Source organism: Anthonomus grandis, chromosome 13 (assembly GCF_022605725.1).
Source record: "Anthonomus grandis grandis chromosome 13, icAntGran1.3, whole genome shotgun sequence".
NCBI lineage: Eukaryota > Metazoa > Arthropoda > Insecta > Coleoptera > Curculionidae > Anthonomus > Anthonomus grandis.
The window spans coordinates 8,616,217-8,638,041 of NC_065558.1; the positions used below are offsets into that span (position 1 = coordinate 8,616,217).

The window sequence follows — 21,825 nt, forward strand, 5'->3', positions numbered from 1 at the left end:
GATCGTCAAAGATTCATGGGACTCGGATCGTTTTATGTGTCTAAAAGGGGGTAAAAAGTCCACTTTTTCACTTTCTACCGCATCTCACCTCTCGAGAACATTCTGGATCATTATAAAATTGTACTTTTCTTACGTATTTATGAACATTACACACGGGAGAGATAATTTCATAGCGATCGTCAAAGATTCATGGGACTCGGATCGGTTTATGTGTCTAAAAGGGGGTAGAAAGTCCACTTTTTCACGTTCTGCCGCATCTCACCTCTCGGGAACATTCTGAATCATTATGAAATTATACTTTTCTTACGTATTTATGAACATTACATACGGGAGAGATAATTTCATAGCGATCGTCAATGATTCATGGGACTCAGATCGGTTTATGTGTCTAAAAGGGGGTAAGAAGTCCACTTTTTCACTTTCTACCGCATCTCACCTCTCCAGAACATTCTGGATTATTATGAAATTATACTTTTCTTGCGTATTTATGAACTTTGCAGACGGGAAAGATAATCCCATACCGATCAAGGAATCTTGTTGACATTATTCTTTATTTAATCATAATCTTGTTGGTAATACATGACAGTGTTAAATGATTTATTTTGCTGACTGTGAAATTTTTATATTGAGTAATATGCAGTGTGATATTTTCACACTTTTCTACTTGATTCCCTTGATAAATAAATATGTTAATTTCGCTCAATAGAATCACACAATAAAATGACTGCACATTAAATTGGAAAATAAAAAATGCAGAATAATAATAATAATAATAATAATAATAATAATAAATGACTCCGAACCGGAATTACCCCGAATATAAATTTATTATTCGGATGGTTCGGGCTGACGGGTCGACATCATTACTCCCCGTAAGTAATTGATTACACAAAAGGGAGAACAAATATTGTGAGAAAACATATTTTACTGTCATAAGTTGTTCCGTGACCCTTTAGACTCCGGGCGAACGTTCATTTGTTAATGTGGGGAATTTTTTATGTAATTTGACGTTCCGGTTAGGGGATTAATTATTGTCGAGACCAGATATCGATTGGTAGTAATAATAGACGTATGTCGGGTGGAAAAAGGGGGAAATATCACGTGTGTTCTTCCTTTTCTTTATCGGCGCATTTTGGTTCTCTGTTATTGTTGTAATACATTTAAAATGCTATTTTTCTAGTTTGTAGTTTAATTTTAAAAAAGTCGTATCTTTTTTTATTATTTAATTAATTCGATTCTTTAACTTGTAGTTTAACTGTTAATCCTTAAAAAGATATGTCAGCTGCCATATGTCACTACTGCCATCTGTTTCAGATTGACAGATATCAGACCGGACACTAATGGCGTTTGACAAGTGACAAAGAACAGAAAACTTCTTCTCTTCTCCTTTTAAAGTAGTCTAAATTCAATTTTGGTCTAAAAAAATATTTTTTTTCTTAAAAGATTAGACAACACCTTCAAAATAAAGATAACAACTGTCATCTGTCAAACGTCATTGCTTGCATGTATTAACACGCAGCATGACCAGTTCAGATCTCACAGCTGTCAAACTGCCGTCTGTCAACTTGTACAATCAGTACAGATGGTAGTAATGGCATATGACAATTGACAGGGACTTGATGTCATTAAAGAAGAAGAACTACGGTTTAAAAAAAACAAATGATTGTCTAATAAATTTTTTCATGCTTACTGGACCCTGTTCACATAGTCAAGACAAGGATACGTGTGCACCGTTCAGTTCTCCATTCGACCTTCGAATGAATTCCAATATTATATTGAATACAATATTGAGGAGTTAAGCTGTAAAAAAGAAGAACAGCTGTATACTCTAGCAACTCAACTAACTGTAAAAAAAATTCAGTGATTTCTTGCAGGCACTTGATGATATTGAGGAATAAGTGAAAACGTTAGAGAAGCAACTGCTTGTCCTAAAAGAATTCAATAACTTCTTCCAGGCATTCAACGTCATTAAACATATAATAGCTGTCATCTATCATTATTGTCATGTGTCAACCAGTTCTGGTCTGATAGCTATCAAATCGCAATCTGCCTGTAATTTTTTTAACTTTAAATTGAACGCTTAATAAAGATTTATATGACAGCTGTCAAACTGTGTAAAATGCCAAATGTCAGTAATGACGTATGAAAACTGTCATATTTTTAGTTGCGATTGTGGGACATAAAAACCTTATCGTTTTAGAGTCTCTGGATCTAGATCACAGTAATGACATTTAATATTTTTACATTTGACAGGTGTGTTAAAATTTTATGGGTAACCAAAAGTGTATTATAGCCCTATCCCTTTATATTAATTTTTTTTTTAAGATAATTGAATAAAAATAAGACGGCAAAATGTCAATGCCTTTTGAATTTAAGCAAGTTAGAAAGTCGCCATCTACAATAAGTTAAAAAAAAATTCTTTAGTTGAATACTCGCCGTATAGACGGTGCTGGAAGTGTATTGCCCATCAGAATCTTTCTCTAAGAGTTTATCGCCATCTACTATTGGGAAAATCAAGTTTCAACTTGACATCATGCCAGTAATGACATTTGATATTTTTGGCCTATTTAAATTATTTTCTATTTATGAAAATGTCTCTCAGTGTCTCATTGCCTTTTGAATTTAGGACATATTAAAGAGTCGACATCTACAATCAAATAAAAAAACATTTTTTAGTTTAATATGTTACCGTATAAAGGGCGCTCGAAGTGTATTGTATGATGCTATTATTGACGTTTGACAGATGACAGCTGCTATACTTTAAGCAGTACTTGTAGAACCTTTCTCTGTCTAAAGAGTTTATGGGTCTGTCATAGTAATGCACCGTGAGAGAGTCGCCATCTGCTATTGGAAAAATCAAGTTTTACCTTGACACATGCCAGTAATGACATTTTTGGCAGCTGTCATATTTTGAGTGACTTACAACATACGAAAATTAATATACCAGTCACACCATCTATATCCAGCAAAAAAAAACAAAATGGACGAGACGACGTTTAAGGTGGTGGCGTTTTTGACCCATCACCATCAATGAACCTCCACTATAACTCCTAGTATATTGATTAAAATTATGCCGGGGGCGTTTATCTGGATAATCCCTTCCCTCCCTCCCTCCCTCCCTCCCGACCTCTCAAAAGGGGTATTGTATCGAAACTTTTCCCTTATTTAGCCCCGGCAAACATAATAAGAGCTTTCGCAAGCACAATTTCTAAGTTAATAATAATCGACGATTAAACATTCCTCCCACTCGAACTTTCCCCAATAAACCGAAGAAGATCGAACCGGTATGAAACGCCCAAGTAAATAATTGTTTCTATGGACTTACTCATTTTTATTGGCGATGGAGGTCATGTTACTGGCAGCTGCAGCTGCGGCAGCTTCTTGTAACCCGCGGGACAGTTTCAGCATCTCAGCTCCGAACTGGCCTAGAGCTGACATGGTGCAAGGGGTCGGTTCGGATTCTTGAATCCAGAGCTCGTGGGTATCCAGGGTGGTCAGTTCTGTGTCAGTGGAACCTGCTGAATGACCGTGTTGCGGCGTGGAGAGGGTTGAAAGTTTGCCCGCTTTTGTTGCTTTGAGGAGGCGACGCCAGGTGCATCTACGTTCTAAAAGAAAATTCAGTTTTGAGTTTCTTAGGTCTAAGGGTCTAAGATTAGTAAGTGTAGGTTTAAGTCAGTCTGGAAACCTTGCATTTTTTTTTTTAATTTAGAGTTTTGGCTGCAAAGTAAACAGTCTGATTAAGAGAAATCTATAATCAGTACATTGAAATTGGAAAAAAAAGCAATTCTAAATGTATGAAATCGCGGAAAATCTAAAAATCTCACTTTCTGAGAGATTCAATCGCCTAGAATTTTTTTTTCACTCTAGGATTAGCAAATACGGTCTAAAAGTCTAATTAAATACCTCACTTAATTCAATGTAAGGCTTTAATGGTTCAGTAGATCTAAAATCCTGATGAAAGTCTAAGGGTATAGAAATGCTTTTAATTGCTTGGAATTTTTTTTTAATTTAATATTAAATTATTTTAAAGGTGTCATTCTTTAAAAATTTTAATCTCAAAAAGTTGTCAAATTTAATAAAAAATTATTAAAATATTCTAAAGTCTTGCTAAATTATTAAGGAGTTCTAAAATATAAAGAAATATAATTGATTAAGCCTTTAAAGGTGTTAAAGACCATAGAGTCTAAAGATTTCAAGGCGTAAAACTGGTATGAAAAAAGTTAAACTGTCTGAGTAGTTTGTGTGATTAAAAGTCTAAACAGTCTAAAAATTTTAATGAAAAAATATTCAAACATAAAATCCTATTGGAGATTCTGATACTTGATGTTGAAAGACCCTAAAAGGCTAGGACCTTAAATAAAATTAGAATTCAAAGGGTCTAAGGATTCTATGATGAACATTGTAAGGATAAGACATAAGATAAAATGTTAAGTTCAAAAGTCTGAAAGTTTGAATTTTGATAAATAACTACGAGACCTGTAATAATTACATTAAAAAAAAATATAAATAACGCACAACAATTAATTTAAGCCCTTAAAGGTTTTAAAGTTTATCGAGTCTAAATATTCTAAGACATTAAACTGGTCTGAAAAAGAGTTACGTAGTCTAAGAGTGATCAAATTAAATGGCTAGATAGTTTGTGGAATCAAAAGTCTAAAGAGTCTAAAAGTTCTAACGAAAAAAATATTAAAACATGAATTTCTATTGAAGATTTTGATATTTGATGTTTTAAAATTTAAAAAATTACAATTTTTTTTATTTGTCTTTCAAGCACTTTTAATTTTTATAATTTTTTTATGCTCGAAAATTATGAGCCTCAAAAAGTTGTTAAATGTTAATAAAGTGTTTTAAAGGTTTAAGTCTCGCTAAATTGTTGAGGAATTCTAAAATTATAAAAATATCCCACTACAAATGATTTAAGTTTTTAAACTGGTCTTAAAGTCTATCGGATCTAAAGATTTAACACTTATGTAAAAATGTAACAGGGCAACTCTAAAAGTGAGAAAATTAAGTGACTAGATAGTTTGTCGAACTAAAAGTCTGAAGAAACTAAAAGTTCTAACGAAAAAATATTCACATATGAAATTCTACTGGAGATTTTGATATTTGATGTTTTAAAATTTAAAAAAATTTATTTTTTTTTTTAATTATTTGTCTTCTAAGCACTTTTAATTTTTATTGTTTTTTTTTAACGTTTTAAATAATTTAGAATGAAAAGGTCTAAGAATTCAAAGGATCCAACATATTTTTTTTTAAATAGAAGTTCAAGAATCTAAGAATTTGAATTTTGATAAATAACTAAGAGACCTATAATCTTTACATTAAAAAAATCATTAAAAAAAAATATATAATTTTGAAAACTGCAGGGTCTAAGATCTAAGAATTTTAGTATCTAAAAAACTCAACTCCCTGGAAAAACATTTTTTTAATTAAATAGAATCTAAAAGTCTAAAAATTAAACGCCTCACTTTATTTTATTTAAAGCTTTAACGGTTCAGTAGATCTAAAGATCTTAGGGTCTAAGAGTGCTTTTAACTGCCTAGAATTTTTTTGTATTTAATAGGAAGTTATTTCAAAGGTTTTATGCTCTAAAATTATGAGCCTCAAAAAGTTGTTAAATGTTAACAAAGTGTTCTAAAGGTTTAAGTCTCGTTGAACTGGTCTTAAAGTCTATCGGGTCTAAAGATTTAAGACTTATCTAAAATTGTAACAGGGTAACTCTCAAAGTGAGAAAATCAAGTGACTAGATAACTTGTCGAATTAAAAGTCTAAAGAGACTAAAAGTTCTAATAGAAAAATATTTACACATGAAATTCTACCGGAGATTTTAATGTTTTAAAATTTAAAAAATTATAATTTTCTTTTATTTGCCTTTCAAGCACTTTTAATTTTTATTGTTTTTTTTTTAACATTTTAAATAACTTAGAATAAAAGGGTCTAAGAATTCTGAGGATCCAACATAATTTTTGTTTCTAATAGAAGTTCAAGGATTTAAATTTTGATAAATAACTAAGAGACCTATAATCTTCACATTAAAAAAATCGTGCAAACAAAATTCTATAATTTTGAAAATCCAGAAAGCTAAAGGGTCTAAAAATCTAAAAATTCTAGTTTCCTAAATATTCAACTGCATGGAAAACCTATTTTTTAATTAAATAGAAGTCCAAAAGTCTAAAAATTAAACGCCTCACTTAATTTTATTTAAGGCTTTAAAGGTTCAGTAGATCTGAAGATCTTAAGGTCTAAAACTGTATTTAACTGCCTGGATTTTTTTTTTGTATTTATTAGGAAGTTATTTCAAAGGTTTTATGCTTTAAAATTATGAGCTTCAAAAGTGACTAGATAGCTTGTCGAATTAAAAGTCTAAAGAGACTAAAAGTTCTAACGAAAAAATATTGACACATGAAATTCTACTGGAGATTTTGATATTTGATGTTTTAAAATTTAAAAAATTATATTTTTTTTATTATTTGTCTTTTAACCACTTTTAATTTCTCTTTAATGGAAAACTTATTTTTTAATTCAATAGAATCTAAAAGTCTAAAAATTAAACGCCTCACTTTATTTTATTTAAAGCTTTAATGGTTCAGTAGATCTAAAGATCTTAGGGTCTAAGAGTGCTTTTAACTGCCTGGAATTTATGTTTGTTTTTAATAAGAAGTTATTTCAAAGGTCTTATGCTCTAAAATTATGAGCCTCAAAAAGTTGTTAAATGTTAACAAAGTGTTCTAAAGGTTTAAGTCTCGCTGAACTGGTCTTAAAGTCTATCGGGTCTAAAGATTTAAGACTTATCTAAAATTATAACAGGGTAACTCTAAAAGTGAGAAAATCAAGTGACTAGATAACTTGTCGAATTAAAAGTCTAAAGAGACTAAAAGTTCTAACGAAAAAATATTCACACATGAAGTTCTACTGGAGATTTTGATGTTTTAAAATTGAAAAAATTATAATTTTTTTTATTTGTCTTTCAAGCACTTTTAATTTTTATTGTTTTTTTTTTTAACATTTTAAATAATTTAGAATGAAAGGGTCTAAGAATTCTGAGGATCCAACATAATTTTTGTTTCTAATAGAAGTTCAAGGATTTAAATTTTGATAAATAACTAAGAAACCTATAATCTTCACATTAAAAAAATCGTGCAAACAAAATTCTATAATTTTGAAAATCCAGAAAGCTAAAGGGTCTAAAAATTTAAGAATTCTAGTTTCCTAAATATTCAACTGCATGGAAAACCTATTTTTTAATTAAATAGAAGTCTAAAAGTCTAAAAATTAAACGCCTCACTTAATTTTATTTAAGGCTTCAAAGGTTCAGTAGATCTAAAGATCTTAGGGTCTAAGAGTGCTTTTAACTGCCTAGAATTTTTTTTGTATTTAATAGGAAGTTATTTCAAAGGTTTTATGCTCTAAAATTATGAGCCTCAAAAAGTTGTTAAATGTTAACAAAGTGTTCTAAAGGTTTAAGTCTCGTTGAACTGGTCTTAAAGTCTATCGGGTCTAAAGATTTAAGACTTATCTAAAATTGTAACAGGGTAACTCTAAAAGTGAGAAAATCAAGTGACTAGATAACTTGTCGAATTAAAAGTCTAAAGAGACTAAAAGTTCTAATAGAAAAATATTTACACATGAAATTCTACTGGAGATTTTGATGTTTTAAAATTTAAAAAATTATAATTTTCTTTTATTTGCCTTTCAAGCACTTTTAATTTTTATTGTTTTTTTTTAACATTTTAAATAATTTAGAATGAAAGGGTCTAAGAATTCTGAGGATCCAACATAATTTTTGTTTTTAATAGAAGTTCAAGAATTTGAATTTTGATAAATAACTAAGAGACCTATAATCTTTACTTAAAAAAAATCGTGCAAAAAAAATTCTATAATTTTGAAAATCCAGAAAGCTAAAGGGTCTAAAAATCTAAGAATTCTAGTTTCCTAAATATTAAAAAATTCTTTTAAAATTTAAAAAATTATATTTTTTTTTATTATTTGTCTTTTAACCACTTTTAATTTCTCTTTAATGGAAAACCTATTTTTTAATTAAATAGAATCTAAAAGTCTAAAAATTAAACGCTCACTTAATTTTATTTAAGGCTTCAAAGGTTCAGTAGATCTAAAAATCTTAGGGTCTAAGAGTGCATTTAACTGCTGGGAATTTTTTTTTGTATTTAATAAGAAGTTTTTTCAAAAGTTTTATGTTCTAAAGAGCCTCAAAAAGTTGTTAAATGTTAACAAAGTGTTCTAGTTTTGTCTAGGTCTAGTTTTGAGGTTTAAGTCTCGCTAAATTGTTGAGGAGTTTTAAAATTATAAAAATATCCCACTAGAAATAATTTTGTCTTAAGTCTTTAAACTGGTCTTAAAGTCTACCGGGTCTAAAGATTTAAGACTTTTTCGAATTAAAAGTCTAAAGAGACTAAAAGTTCTAACGAAAAAATATTCACACATAAAATCCTATTGGAGATTCGAATATTTGATGTTCAAAGTTGAGAAATTGTCATTGAAATTAAAAAAAATATACACTTTTCTATTATTTACTTCCTAGGAATTTTTAATTTTAATTTGTCTTTTTCTAAGACTTTAAATAAATGAGAATTCAGAGGGTCTAAGATTCTAAGGATCTATATAAAATAAAATTGAAAAGAAGTTCAAGAGTCTAAAAGTTTTTTTGAAATTTGATGAACAACTAAGAGATATAATAATTCCATTGAAAAAATTTTTTTTAATTACTTATTTTGAAACTACGTTAACCGTTACTTTTTTAATAATTAAAAGCTGCTTGATTAATCTTTTACATAAAACTTGACGGTAGGGTCTAAAGCATCGAGTCTTGAAATATGTGGGAATATTTTAAAAATTCACAATGTTTTAAAAATTCTAAAAATAATTTTATGCATAAATAAAGTTAGAGGCAATTCTAAAACCCTATACCTGGAAAGTCTAAGTTAGTAAGAGCCGAATGGGAGTTAGTATTATGTTCTAAATTGCCCTTAAAGCTACCAATAAATAGAAAAAAAAAGCTTTCACTCCTTTGACAGGTTTCATCATTATGTTTCTAAAACACTCCTCATCAGGGAAGTTTATTATCTTCCTAACGCCCTAAACCGGTTTTGAAATTACTAAGATAATAGCGAGGCGGGCTTGAACCCTCGGATACCATTATATCTCTTATATTATCCCAGGCGCAGTTTCTATTAAAACTCCTGCGATAATTCGCTTTTATTTTCTCGGTAATAATATTTCGTTCCGACCGAATTTTGATGCAGAGATTTTTGATTTTATTAAAAACTCGTTAAGTATAGTCGGGTTGTTATTAAGAGTCACATGTTTGACAAGTATCATCATCTAAAATGATACTTCCTGTCTTAGACCTTTGACCCTTGAGGCATAAAAATTTCTAATCCAATTTTGAGAATTTACGTCTTTAGACTCGAAGGACCTAAAAAAGCCCTAAAAATTTGTCATTTCAGAATTTTAGATCAGGAAACCTTATAAATTAAAAAAAAAATACATTTTTTTCAGGCAGTTAAATGTATTCCTAGACCTTCAGATCCTTAGACTTTTAGACCTACTGAACCTATAAAGTCTTAAATAAAATTAAATGATGCATTTAATTTTTTTGGGCCCCAATTACTTTTATTTAACTCAAAAATTTTCCAGGCAGTGGAATCTCTTAGAAACTGAGATTCTTGGATCCTTATACTATAAAGCTTTGTGGATTAGATACACTTTTTAACCTTTTAAAGCAATCTGTGAATTTTAAATTCTCATGATATTTTTAAATATTTGAAATACTCTTTTAGCCTTTAGAGACCGATTCCTGCAAGAGCTAGCCAATGACTTAATTTGCTCGAGTATTTCTAGAATTTAGAACTCAACCTCTTAATGTCTTTAATTTTTATTTTGACATTTCTTACAACTTTTAGATTTTTTTTCTTTGTTTCTCTCACTTTTTTAGACTTTAGTGACCTCTTGGACTACTAATTCTTACATATAAAATTTCCTGGAAGAGGTAAATAATTACTTTGAAATTTTGGACTCAATGTTTGGCTTTATTTTTTGGTTATACTTTTATTTCTCCATTTTTAGGAACAAGCTTTGAAGATCTAATACTCTTGGACTATGTAACTCCATTAATCTTAAAGTGCTACTTAGACTCTTATATTTGGATTTTAGAACTTATTCTAAAGGTCTTAGTCAGTCAGTAATTCTCTTAGACCTCTTATTAACCATTTATACCTACACAGCTTTAGAATTTATGATCAGGCTTCAAGGCTTGGAGCTCCAATAGCCTTAGTTTTAGAAGATACTTTATAGGCTCTATTAATTTTTTAGACTCTTTTAATATCTTGGTCTAAAAGCCTTCTAAAGCTCACTTCAATTGTTATATATAAGACTTCCTGGAAGATGTAAATAATTACTTCGAAATTTTAGACTTCAACTTTTGGCTTAACTTATGATCCTAACTAAGAAATTTTTTTTCAACAAAGTGTAGACTCCAATTATTTGATTTAAGAACTCATTCTAAAGGTCTTAGTACTTATTCTAAAGGTCTTAGTCAGTCGATAATTCTCTTAGACCTCTTATTAACCATTTAGACCCACACAGTTTTAGAATTTATGATCAGGCTTTAATTCTTGGAGCTCCAATAGCCTTAGTTTTAGAAGATACTTTATAGGCTCTGTTAATTTTTTAGACTCTTTTAATATCTTGGTCTAGAAGCCTTCTAAAGCTCACTTCAATTGTTATATATAAGACTTCCTGGAAGATGTAAATAATTACTTCGAAATTTTAGACTTCAACTTTTGGCTTAACTTATGATCCTAACTAAGAAATTTTTTTTCAACAAAGTGTAGACTCCAATTATTTGATTTAAGAACTCATTCTAAAGGTCTTAGTACTTATTCTAAAGGTGTTAGTCAGTCGATAATTCTCTTAGACCTCTTATTAACCATTTAGACCCACACAGTTTTAGAATTTATGATTAGGCTTCAGGGCTTGGAGCTCCAATAGCCTTAGTTTTAAAAGATTCTTTATAGGCTCTATTAATTTTTTAGACTCTTTTAACATCTTGGTCTAGAAGCCTTCTAAAGCTCAATGTAATTGTTAAATATAAGACTTCCTGGAAGATGTAAATAATTACTTTGAAATTTTAGACTTCAACTTTTGGCTTAACTTATGATCCTAACTAAGATATTTTTTTTCAACAAAGTGTAGACTCCAATTATTTGATTTTAGAACTCATTCTAAAGGTCTTAGTACTTATTCTAAAGGTCTTAGTCAGTCGATAATTCTCTTAGACCTCTTATTAACCATTTAGACCCACACAGTTTTAGAATTTATGATCAGGCTTCAAGGCTTGGAGCTCCAATATTCTTATTTTTTTGAAGATTCTTTATAGGCTCTGTTAATTTTTTAGACTCTTTTAATATCTTGGTCTAGAAGCCTTCTAAAGCTCACTTCAATTGTTAAATATAAGACTTCCTGGAAGATGTAAATAATTACTTTGAAATTTTAGACTTCAGCTTTTGGCTTAACTTATGATCCTAACTAAGAAAAATTTTTTCAACAAAGTGTAGACTCCAATTTTTTGATTTTAGAACTCATTTTTAAGGTCTTAGTACTTATTCTAAAGGTCTTAGTCAGTCAGTAATTCTCTTAGACCTCTTATTAATCATTTAGACCTACACAGCTTTAGAATTTATGATCAGGCTTCAAGGCTTGGAACTCCAATAGCCTTAGTTTTAGAAGATACTTTATAGGCTCTATTAATTTTTTAGACTCTTTTAATATCTTGGTCTAGAAGCCCTCTAAAGCTCACTTCAATTGTTATATATAAGACTTCCTGGAAGATGTAAATAATTACTTCGAAATTTTAGACTTCAACTTTTGGCTTAACTTATGATCCTGACTAAGAAAATTTTTTTCAACAAAGTGTAGACTCCAATTTTTTGATTTTAGAACTCATTCTTAAGTTCTTAGTACTTATTCTAAAGGTCTTAGTCAGTCAGTAATTCTCTTAGACCTCTTATTAACCATTTAGACCTACACAGCTTTAGAATTTATGATTAGGCTTCAAGGCTTGGAGCTCCAATAGCCTTGGTTTTAAAAGTTTCTTTATTGGCTCTATTAATTTCTTAAACTCTTTTAACATCTTGGTCTAGAAGCCTTCTAAAGCTCAATTTCATTGCGATATATAAGACTTCCTGAAAGATGTAAATAATTACTTCGACATTTTAGACTTCAATTTTTGGTTTAATTTATGATCCTAATTTTTAGAACTGAGCCAGACTAGACTCTTGGACCTTTTAGACTAAAAAACTTCTAGTGCTTTAGAAGTGACTTTTTAGAATCAAGCATTTACTTTGGAAGGTCTTATATTTTTTAGACTCTGGACTTTTTGTAAACCCTCATATGTATTGCGCTGCATTGACCTCATAGTGTTACTAAGATTTTTTAATTCAGTTATTCTTTTAGACCTTAATAATTTTTTAGACTTCGATTAGGCTTTAAGGCTTGTAGCCCCAATAGTCTTAAAGTTTTCAGATTTTTAGACTTCACTGACCTCTTGGACTTAAAAGCCTTTTAAATCTTTATTTAATTTTTACATAGAAGACTTCCTGAAAGAGATAAATAATTACTTCGACTTTAGTTCTAAATTCTAAACGTACCTAAGCAAATTAAGTCACTAGGTCTGTAAGTCTTTTAGATTTTAAAATATTGTGATATTTTAAAAGTCCAAAGGTGTTAAAATCAGTCAAAATTTTAAATTCAAATTTGAAATTCTAAAGTTGCTATAAAAGTTTAGGGTTTGAAAACTGTTAAAGAATTGATTTTCCCAGGGTCCCAACCATTAGAGTATAAAAGGTAAATTTTTTAAAGGTTCTAAAATGATTTTTGGCGAACGAAAATTATAAGAAATTCTAAAATCTAAAGTTCCAAAAGTATTACATTGACGTGATTCCATTATTCTTCAAGTATTACTTACACTTTTGAATTTAGATTTTAGAACCTATTTCAAGGGTTTCATATATCCGACTAATCTCTTAGACCTTAATTTCCTTAACTTCTTCTAGAATTCTAGAACTTTAGAATTTAGGAGCAGGACTTAAAGCGTGAGGTCCAATAGTCTAAAAGTTTTAGAAAATTATTTTTGTCCATCAATTTCTTAGACTTTATCGACTTCTTGGACTAGAAGCGTTCTAAAACTTAGTTTAGTTCTTACATATACAACTTTCTGGAAGGGGAAAATAATTACTATATATACTTAAAAAATTTGGATTTTTAGAACCGATTCTAAACTTATTATTAAGTATTTTCTTAGACCTCATTAACCTTTTAGACTTTTAAAAAAAACCAAATGAAACCCTAGAATTCATATTTTTAGGATGTCAACGCTTGACGCTTAAGGAAGTCATAGTCTTTGGATTATGAACTCTTATTCCTATCTATTAACCTTAAAGTGCCTCTTAGACTTTTGGATTTGGATTTTAGAACTTATTTTAAATTAATACTTATTCTCCGTAATCTTCTAGACATCTAGAGCTTTAGAACTTAGGATCAGGCTTCAAGGCTTGGAATTGCAATAATCTTAGACTCAAGTGAGTATAGGTTATTAAATAGGATTCCCTGGAAGAAATAAATAATTATTTTTGTTGATTTGAAGGGTTTTTCAGCTTTAGAATTAGACTTTGAGTCTGGACTTTTAGATTTATATAACTCTAAGATTTTATTCATTCATACATTCTTTTAGACCTCCATAATCTGCATGAAGACTTCTATAGCTTTAAAATTTAGGATCAGGCTTTAAGGCTTGGAACTTTAAAAGGCTCAAGTTTGCACAGATTTTTAAATAGGATTTTCTGGAAGAAATAAATAATTATTTTTGTTGATTTGAAGGGTTTTTCAGCTTTAGAATTAGACTTTGAGCCTGGACTTTTAGATTTATATAACTCTAAGGTTTTATTCATTCAAACATTCTTTTAGATCTCTATAATCTGCATTAAGACTTCTATAGCTTTAAAATTTAGGATCAGGCTTTATGGCTTGAAACTTTAAAAGGCTCAAGTTAGCACAGATTTTTAAATAGGATTTCCTGGAAGAAATCAGTAATTATTTTTTTTTATATGAATGGTTTTTCTGCTTTAGAATTAGACTTTAAGCCTGGACTTTTAGACTTGTAGGACTTTAAGATTTTATTCATTCATACATTCTCTTAGACCTTCATAATTTGCATCAAGACTTCGAACGCTTTCAATCAGGTTTTAGGGCTTGCAGCTCCGATACTCTTGGACTTATGTTAGCACAGATTTTAAAATAGGATTTCCTGGAAGAAATTAATAATTAATTTCCCTGTTCTCAATTATTTTACAGCTTTTTGGCCTTGACTTTTAGACTTGCCCCTTGATATTCTTTACCTAATAATGATTGTTTGCCCTCAAATACTCGCACTAAACATTTAATACTAAATTTCCTTTTATCCGGAAAAAACTTTTCTCATTCCGCTAAATTACCACACCACGGCCAGGCTCTAACTCAGTTTTATCAGCTTTCAACTGCGAAAATAAGCCGGTTATATTGCAATTCTTTCGTGGCATTTTATATAGGAGGAAAACCCGGTTTAGGAAAAAAATACAAAAAAAAACACTCACCCAGTGGCGTAGACGCGGATCCCATCCAATTACTGGACCAATTCGGGGTTCCCAGGTTTTGTTTCTGATTCGCCAATAATCTGACGGTGAGGGCGTACGTCACTAGCATCACCAATAAGGGAATGTAGAAGCAGATTATTGATCCGATCAGTTTGTAGAGCGGATCCGGGATCTGGCACACTCCATCGATGATCAAAGACCCTTGATCCTAATAAGACAATTTTATTAATAGAAGAAAATTAATGAGGAAGGTTATGAGGGCAGAAACGCGTTGCACAAGCAGGATTGTTTTTTTTTGTGTACTAATTAATGAGAAGGGTAAGAGCGTGAATTTAAATAATTTGAATAGGAAGTACTTTCAGTTAGAAGAAAAATATATGAAGGAGAAACGTTGGAAGAAGTAAAGGGAGAAGAAAAAATGCCAATTAAAGTCTGAAATCAAGGAAAAAAAATTAAATAAACAAGAAATGTGCTTTTACAGTAATTTTAAACAATAAACAAAGACTAATCTGTTCAAAAATGGCCCAAAGGGGGCTGATAATTATCGCGTGATCCAGATCGCGATGGAGAGTTTTTTTTTTGTGGAAATTTAAATTTATGACCCCATAGAAACGACGACGGTGCAATTTTAATGTTGGTTTTTCCGCGTTAAATTAAAAGTAAATTAGAACGTCAAAGGGAATAATTTGACGGCCTGGTTACGGGGTTTATTAATTGGGTTTCGAAAGTTTATTTACGTGAATTTAAATAGAGGATTAAAAATCAAAAATTAAAAAAAAAACCTGTTGGTATCTGATTGATAGTGGTTCATATGTGTTTTAAAGGAGGTAATCCTAAAATTTGACTTTTTGCAATATAACCATATTTCACATATTTATATAAATATCCCTTGTATTGATAGATTTTCATTTGTCCAAGATCTGGATAAATAAAGGTTTTCTTCCAGGCATTCTGTTTTTTTTCTGGGAGTACTTAATCTCCCCAAGATTTTTCCTGCAGGAAGCGCTTAATAGATATCGGTACCTGGAGGAGTAAATCTACTCTTTCTGAGTAGTCCTAAGTAATATATATCTTTTTCCAGGCACTCTGTTCTCCTTCGGGAACCCTTAATGTCTTCTAAATCCCTCAGGACAAAAAGAGTACTCTATTGACTACCTGGAATGAATTAATTTTTATATATTCCTTCCAGGCACTTGAGAGGGAGCGAGTTAGAAAGAACTGTGTCCAAAAACATAAAATCCTTTTGTCTTTCTATTTTTCCTTGAAATTATCAAAGCTGAATAAAAGAGTCACTTGATCAACTGCCTAGAATTAGTAAAATATTTCTATCTCTTACAGGGAACTGAAACAGACAGAGAAAAAGGTTATTGGATTAGAATAATGACTCTATCAACTCCCTGAAATTCGTCAATAATTATATATTTCTTCCAGGCACTTGAGAGAAAGAGATAGAGAAAGGACTGTTTATAAAACCATAAAACCCTTTTGTCTTTCTATTTTTCTCTGGTAATATCAAAAGGGGATTAAAAGAATCAGTTGATCAACTGCCTGGAATTGGTAAAATATTTCTATCTCTTACAGGGATTTGAAACAGACAAGGAGAGTGTCACAGGATTAGAAGAATGACTCTTTCAACTGCCTGGAATTAGTTAATAGTTGTATATTTATTCCAGGCACTTGAGAGAGACAGATGGAAAGAACTGTGTCCAAAACCATACAACTCTCTTGTCTTTCTATATCTTCCTGGAAATATCAAATAGGATTAGAAGAATGACTATTCCAACTGCCTGGAATTGGTAAAATATTTCTCTCTTCTACAGAGAATTAAAACAGACAGAGATAGAATGTCATAGGATTAGAATAATGAATCTATTAACTGCCTGAAATTACTCAATAATTATATATTTCTTCCAGGCACTTGAGAGGTCTGCGTCTTAAACCATAAAACCGTTTTGTCTTTCTATTTTCCTCTGGTAATAACAAAGAGGATTAAAAGAATCAGTTTATCAACTGCTTGGAATAAGTAAAATATTTCTATTTCTTACAGGGATTTGAAACAGACAAAGAGAGTGTCACAGGATTAGAAGGGTGACTCTTTCAACTGCCTGGAATTAGTAAAATATTTCTCTCTTCTACAGGGAATTAAAACAGACAGAGAGAGAATGTCATAGGATTAGAATAATGAATCTATCAACTGCCTGAAATTACACAATAATTATATATTTCTTCCAGGCACTTGGAAGAGAGGGAGAGAGACAGAGAAATCTGTGTCCAAAAGCATAAAACTCTTGTCTTTTTATTTTTCCTTGGAAATATTAAAGAGGTTTGAAAGAATCACTAAAACAACTACCTAGAATTGATAAAATCTCTTACAGGTCTACTCTCTCTAATTTAAAAATATAGAGAGAGAGTGCCACAGGATTAAAGATTGACTCTATCAACTACCTGGAATTTGTCATATTATATATATTTGTCGTTTTATAATTATATATTTCTTCCAGGCACTTGACAGAGAGAGAGACAGAGAGAACTATGTCCAAAAGCATAAGACTTTTTCGTCTTTTTATTATTCCTTCAAAATACCAAAGGGGATTGAAAAAATCAATTGATCAACAGCCTGGACTTGGTCAAATATTTCTATTTCTTTCTTTCCTTTACAGAGAATTGAAACAGACAGAAAAAAAGACAGAAAAGTGTGACAAGAGTAGAAGAATGACTCTGCCAACAATTGGTCAAAGAGAAGAGTCTCCCATTGAGTTTTGATTATTTTGCCAGGAATTCAACTGTTTCTGGATATTTAATTGCTCTTCCTGAGAAGTCACTTACAGGTTTCTAAGGAATATATATATTCTTCCAGGCACTCTTAAATAGGGCTCCTCATAAGGAGCCCTAAATAGGGAGGAGACTTATTCTTCCAAGCATCCACTGTTCCTAAGGGCTAATATTTTGCCCTTTTTTAAGGTGAATATCCTTTAATCCCCCAGATAACGTTCTACTTTCCTTTGGTTCTTCTATAAGGATTCTGAATGTACTATTCGTCTAAGAAGAGCCTGGAAGAGTAAATCTACTTTTCTCTTCAGGAATTTATGAACAGTGAGGGGGTTTAGGGATCAGACTAGGAAATAATGACTAGAACACATAGGCGGTCCTTCAGGCACTTAACATATTTTTTCTAGTCGTTTTTTTTGTATTATTAAATACAAATAGTATTATCTATCCGAATGTTGAAGAAACCCTTGCACCACACTCAATTATTATATATTTCTTCCAAGCACTTGGAAGAGAGGGAAAGAGACAGAGAAATCTGTGTCCAAAAGCATAAAACTCTTGTCTTTTTATTTTTCCTTGGAAATATTAAAGAGCTTTGAAAGAATCACTAAAACAACTGCCTAGAATTGATAAAATCTCTTACAGGTCTACTCTCTCTAATTTAAAAATATAGAGAGAGAGTGTCACAGGATTAAAGATTGACTCTATCAACTACCTGGAATTTGTCAATAATTATATATTTCTTCCAGGCACTTGACAGAGAGAGAGACAGAGAGAACTGTGTCCAAAAGCATAAGACTTTTTCGTCTTTTTATTATTCCTTCGAAATACCAAAGGGGATTGAAAAAATCAATTGATCAACAGCCTGGACTTGGTCAAATATTTCTATTTCTTTCTTTCCTTTACAAAGAATTGAAACAGACAGAAAAAAAGACAGAAAAGTGTGACAAGAGTAGAAGAATGACTCTGCCAACAATTGGTCAAAGAGAAGAGTCTCCCATTGAGTTTTGATTATTTTGCCAGGAATTCAACTGTTTCTGGATATTTAATTGCTCTTCCTGAGAAGTCCCTTCCAGGTTTCTAAGGAATATATATATTCTTCCAGGCACTCTTAAATAGGGCTCCTAATATAGAGCCCTAAATAGGGAGGAGATTTATTCTTCCAAGCATCCACTGTTCCTAAGGGACACCATCGCTAATATTTTGCTCTTTTTTAAGGTCAATATCCTTTGAATCCCCCAGATAACGTTCTTCTTTCCTTTGGTCCTTCTATAAGGATTCTGAATGTATTATTCGTCTAAGAAGAGCCTGGAAGAGTAAATCTAGTTTTCTCTTCAGGAATTTATGAACAGTGAGGGGGTTTAGGGATCAGACTAGGAAATAATGACTAGAACACATAGGCGGTCCTTCAGGCACTTGACATATTTTTTCAAGTCGTTTTTTTTGTATTATTAAATACAAATAGTATTATCTATCCGAATGTTGAAGAAACCCTTGCACCACACTCAATTATTATATATTTCTTCCAAGCACTTGGAAGAGAGGGAAAGAGACAGAGAAATCTGTGTCCAAAAGCATAAAACTCTTGTCTTTTTATTTTTCCTTGGAAATATTAAAGAGGTTTGAAAGAATCACTAAAACAACTGCCTAGAATTGATAAAATCTCTTACAGGTCTACTGTCTCTAATTTAAAAATATAGAGAGAGAGTGTCACATGATTAAAGATTGACTCTATCAACTACCTGGAATTTGTCAATAATTATATATTTCTTCCAGGCACTTGACAGAGAGAACTGTGTCTAAAAGCATAAGACTTTTTTGTTTTTTATTATTCCTTCGAAATACCAAAGGGGATTAAAAGAATCAATTGATCAACAGCCTGGACTTGGTCAAATATTTCTATCCTTTACAGAAAATTGAAACAGACAGAAAAAAAGACAGAAAAGTGTGACAAGATTAGAAGACTGACTCTGCCAGCAATTGGTCAAATAGAAGAGTATCCCATTGCCCTGTGTCTAACAGATCAGAAAGCCCGAAAAAGTTGATCTATTTTGCCAGGAATTCAACTGTTTCTGGATATTTAATTGCTCTTCCTGAGAAGTCCCTTAAAGGTTTCTAAGGAATATATATATTCTTCCAGGCACTCTTAAATAGGGCTTCTAATATAGAGCCGTAAATAGGGAGGAGATTTATTCTTCCAAGCATCCACTATTCCTGAGGGACACCATCGCTAATATTTTGCCCTTTTTTAAGGTCAATATCCTTTAATCCCCCAGATAACGTTCTACTTTCCTTTGGTCCTTCTATAAGGATTCTGAATGTACTATTCGTCTAAGAAGAGCCTGGAAGAGTAAATCTACTTTTCTCTTCAGGAATTTATGAACAGTGAGGGGGTTTAGGGATCAGACTAGGAAATAATGACTAGAACATATAGGCGGTCCTTCAGGCAATTGACATATTTTTTCAAGTCGTTTTTTTTTTGTACTATTAAATACAAATAGTATTATCTATCCGAATGTTGAAGAAACCCTTGCACCACACTATTACGTAATATCAGGGCATTATTTAAGTCACATCTGTTTGCTCCTTAGGGATCCATCAATCCATTTCTTATGCATTTCTATCGATCAATTTGTCTGAAATACATAAGAAATTATTCCGAGGCCGTTAAATCCCTGAAATAATTTTTAACTGCCTGTAAGAAATACTGAGTTAAGTCCAGGCAGTTGAACAATGAAAAAAACTTCCTAAAAAAATTAGGAAAACTTTTCCAGAGATTTGAACAATGAATACTCACTGGGAAACTGGCATTGAATTCAATTTCCAACTTTCAACTGTCTGCAAATCCTAGAAGTGATGTGGGAGATAAGAGGAAGACTATAGTATAGTTAGTTCGATTTAAAAAAAAATCAATTTTTGATGAAAAAATTCGACCCGGGGGATATACCCGAAAAATGAAAAATCCCAAACTTTGGAGGTCAATATCTCGGCTTCTATGACCACTATCGGGAAAATTTCAACGGTTTTGTCTTAGGTTCGTCATTTTGAATTAAACGAGACTATTTGCGAAGTCGTAGCTCTTATATTAGCTGAGATATCGCATTTTTGGAGCCTATTTTTGGCCTCAAAAACGAGATCGAAAAATGACTTTTTCCGAATTTTCAAAGTGCTCTTATTCAGTTAGTTCTGCTCGAATCCCATTATGACCCGGTGTTTTTGTGATGTGGGAGATAACAGGGAAACGATAGTATAGTTAGTTCGATTTCGAATAAAAAATCAATTTTTGGTGAAAAAATTCGACCCGGGGGATATACCCGAAAAATGAAAAATCCCAAACTTTGGAGGTCAATATCTCGGCTCCTATGGCAATTATCGGGAAAATTCCAACGGTTTTGTCTTAGTTTCGTCATTCTGAATTCAACGAGACCATTTGCGAAGTTGTAGCTCTTATATTAGTTGAGATATCGCATTTTTGACCTTAAAAACGAGGTCGAAAAGTTACTTTTTCCAAATTTTCAAAATGCTCTCATGCATTCAGTTAGTTCTGCTCGAATCCTCTTATAACCCGGTGTTTTCGTGAATTACTTGAACGAATGTTGAACGTGAATTACTTGAACGAAATTGAAATTTTCAGGATTACGATTAGAAATTCTATGAATGACCTCAAGTGCCTGTAAGTAATAAACAACTACATCCAAGATGTTAAAAAATGCACTGTATACACTCTGAAGTGCCCAATCTAGAAGTGTCTGGACAAAACAAAACACTACGCCACGCAATTTGAAAAAAATTAAATTACATTTTTTTGAAATGTTCAAATGGCATTTCTGAAATACCTGGAAAGCCTCACTAGGGAAATGGCATTTTTTAATTCAGATACATTTTTCATGACGTCTATGGACTTCATTGGAAGGCATTTTCAACCTCTTATAACCGGGAAACTCCTCAATCGTTAAGTACTTTACAGACATGAAAAAAATTAGGTAAATAATAAACCTTCCAGTTAACCTCCTGGCCACACGTTTTTATGGTTTACGTTTAACCCGTAAATCACGGCCATTCATGCTACTTTCTCCCTTTACAACTGCATTAAACCATCCTCGTGGAACAAATTACATCCCATAAAGTTTTTACTACACACCGTGTGAAGGGGGGGGAGGGTTAAACTAACTTTTAAGAAGGACAAATAACACGGTTAGTTTGCATAACGGTCGTGGTGGCAGCTATTTATAAAACCGCGAGACAAGGGACTGTCTAATCTGTCTCTTGCTTTACTATTCATAATTTCGGGACAGTTCGCTTAAGTACACCGTGGCTGATGGAGGAGGTAGAAGAGGATGAGGATAAACATCGTGCCACTTCCTCCCGAGTTTTATGCTAATAATGCCGTGGAATAACAGAAGGAAGTCGG

General features: G+C 31.6%; 2 protein-coding genes across 2 annotated transcripts in view; one reads left to right on the top strand and one right to left on the bottom strand.

The window, feature by feature from the left end:
- Nucleotides 1-21,825, top strand: part of LOC126743935 (26S proteasome non-ATPase regulatory subunit 1) — a 232,747-nt gene that overhangs the window by 173,612 nt on the left and 37,310 nt on the right. The gene's annotated exons all lie outside the window — the stretch shown is intronic.
- Nucleotides 1-21,825, bottom strand: part of LOC126743945 (5-hydroxytryptamine receptor 2A) — a 114,771-nt gene that overhangs the window by 16,658 nt on the left and 76,288 nt on the right. The window contains exons 4-5 of the mRNA XM_050451230.1: nucleotides 14,646-14,853; nucleotides 3,326-3,605 (exon numbers count right to left, since the gene is read on the bottom strand). Of these exons, the coding sequence (XP_050307187.1) occupies nucleotides 3,326-3,605; nucleotides 14,646-14,853 (488 nt within the window). The remainder of the gene's footprint in view (nucleotides 1-3,325; nucleotides 3,606-14,645; nucleotides 14,854-21,825) is intronic.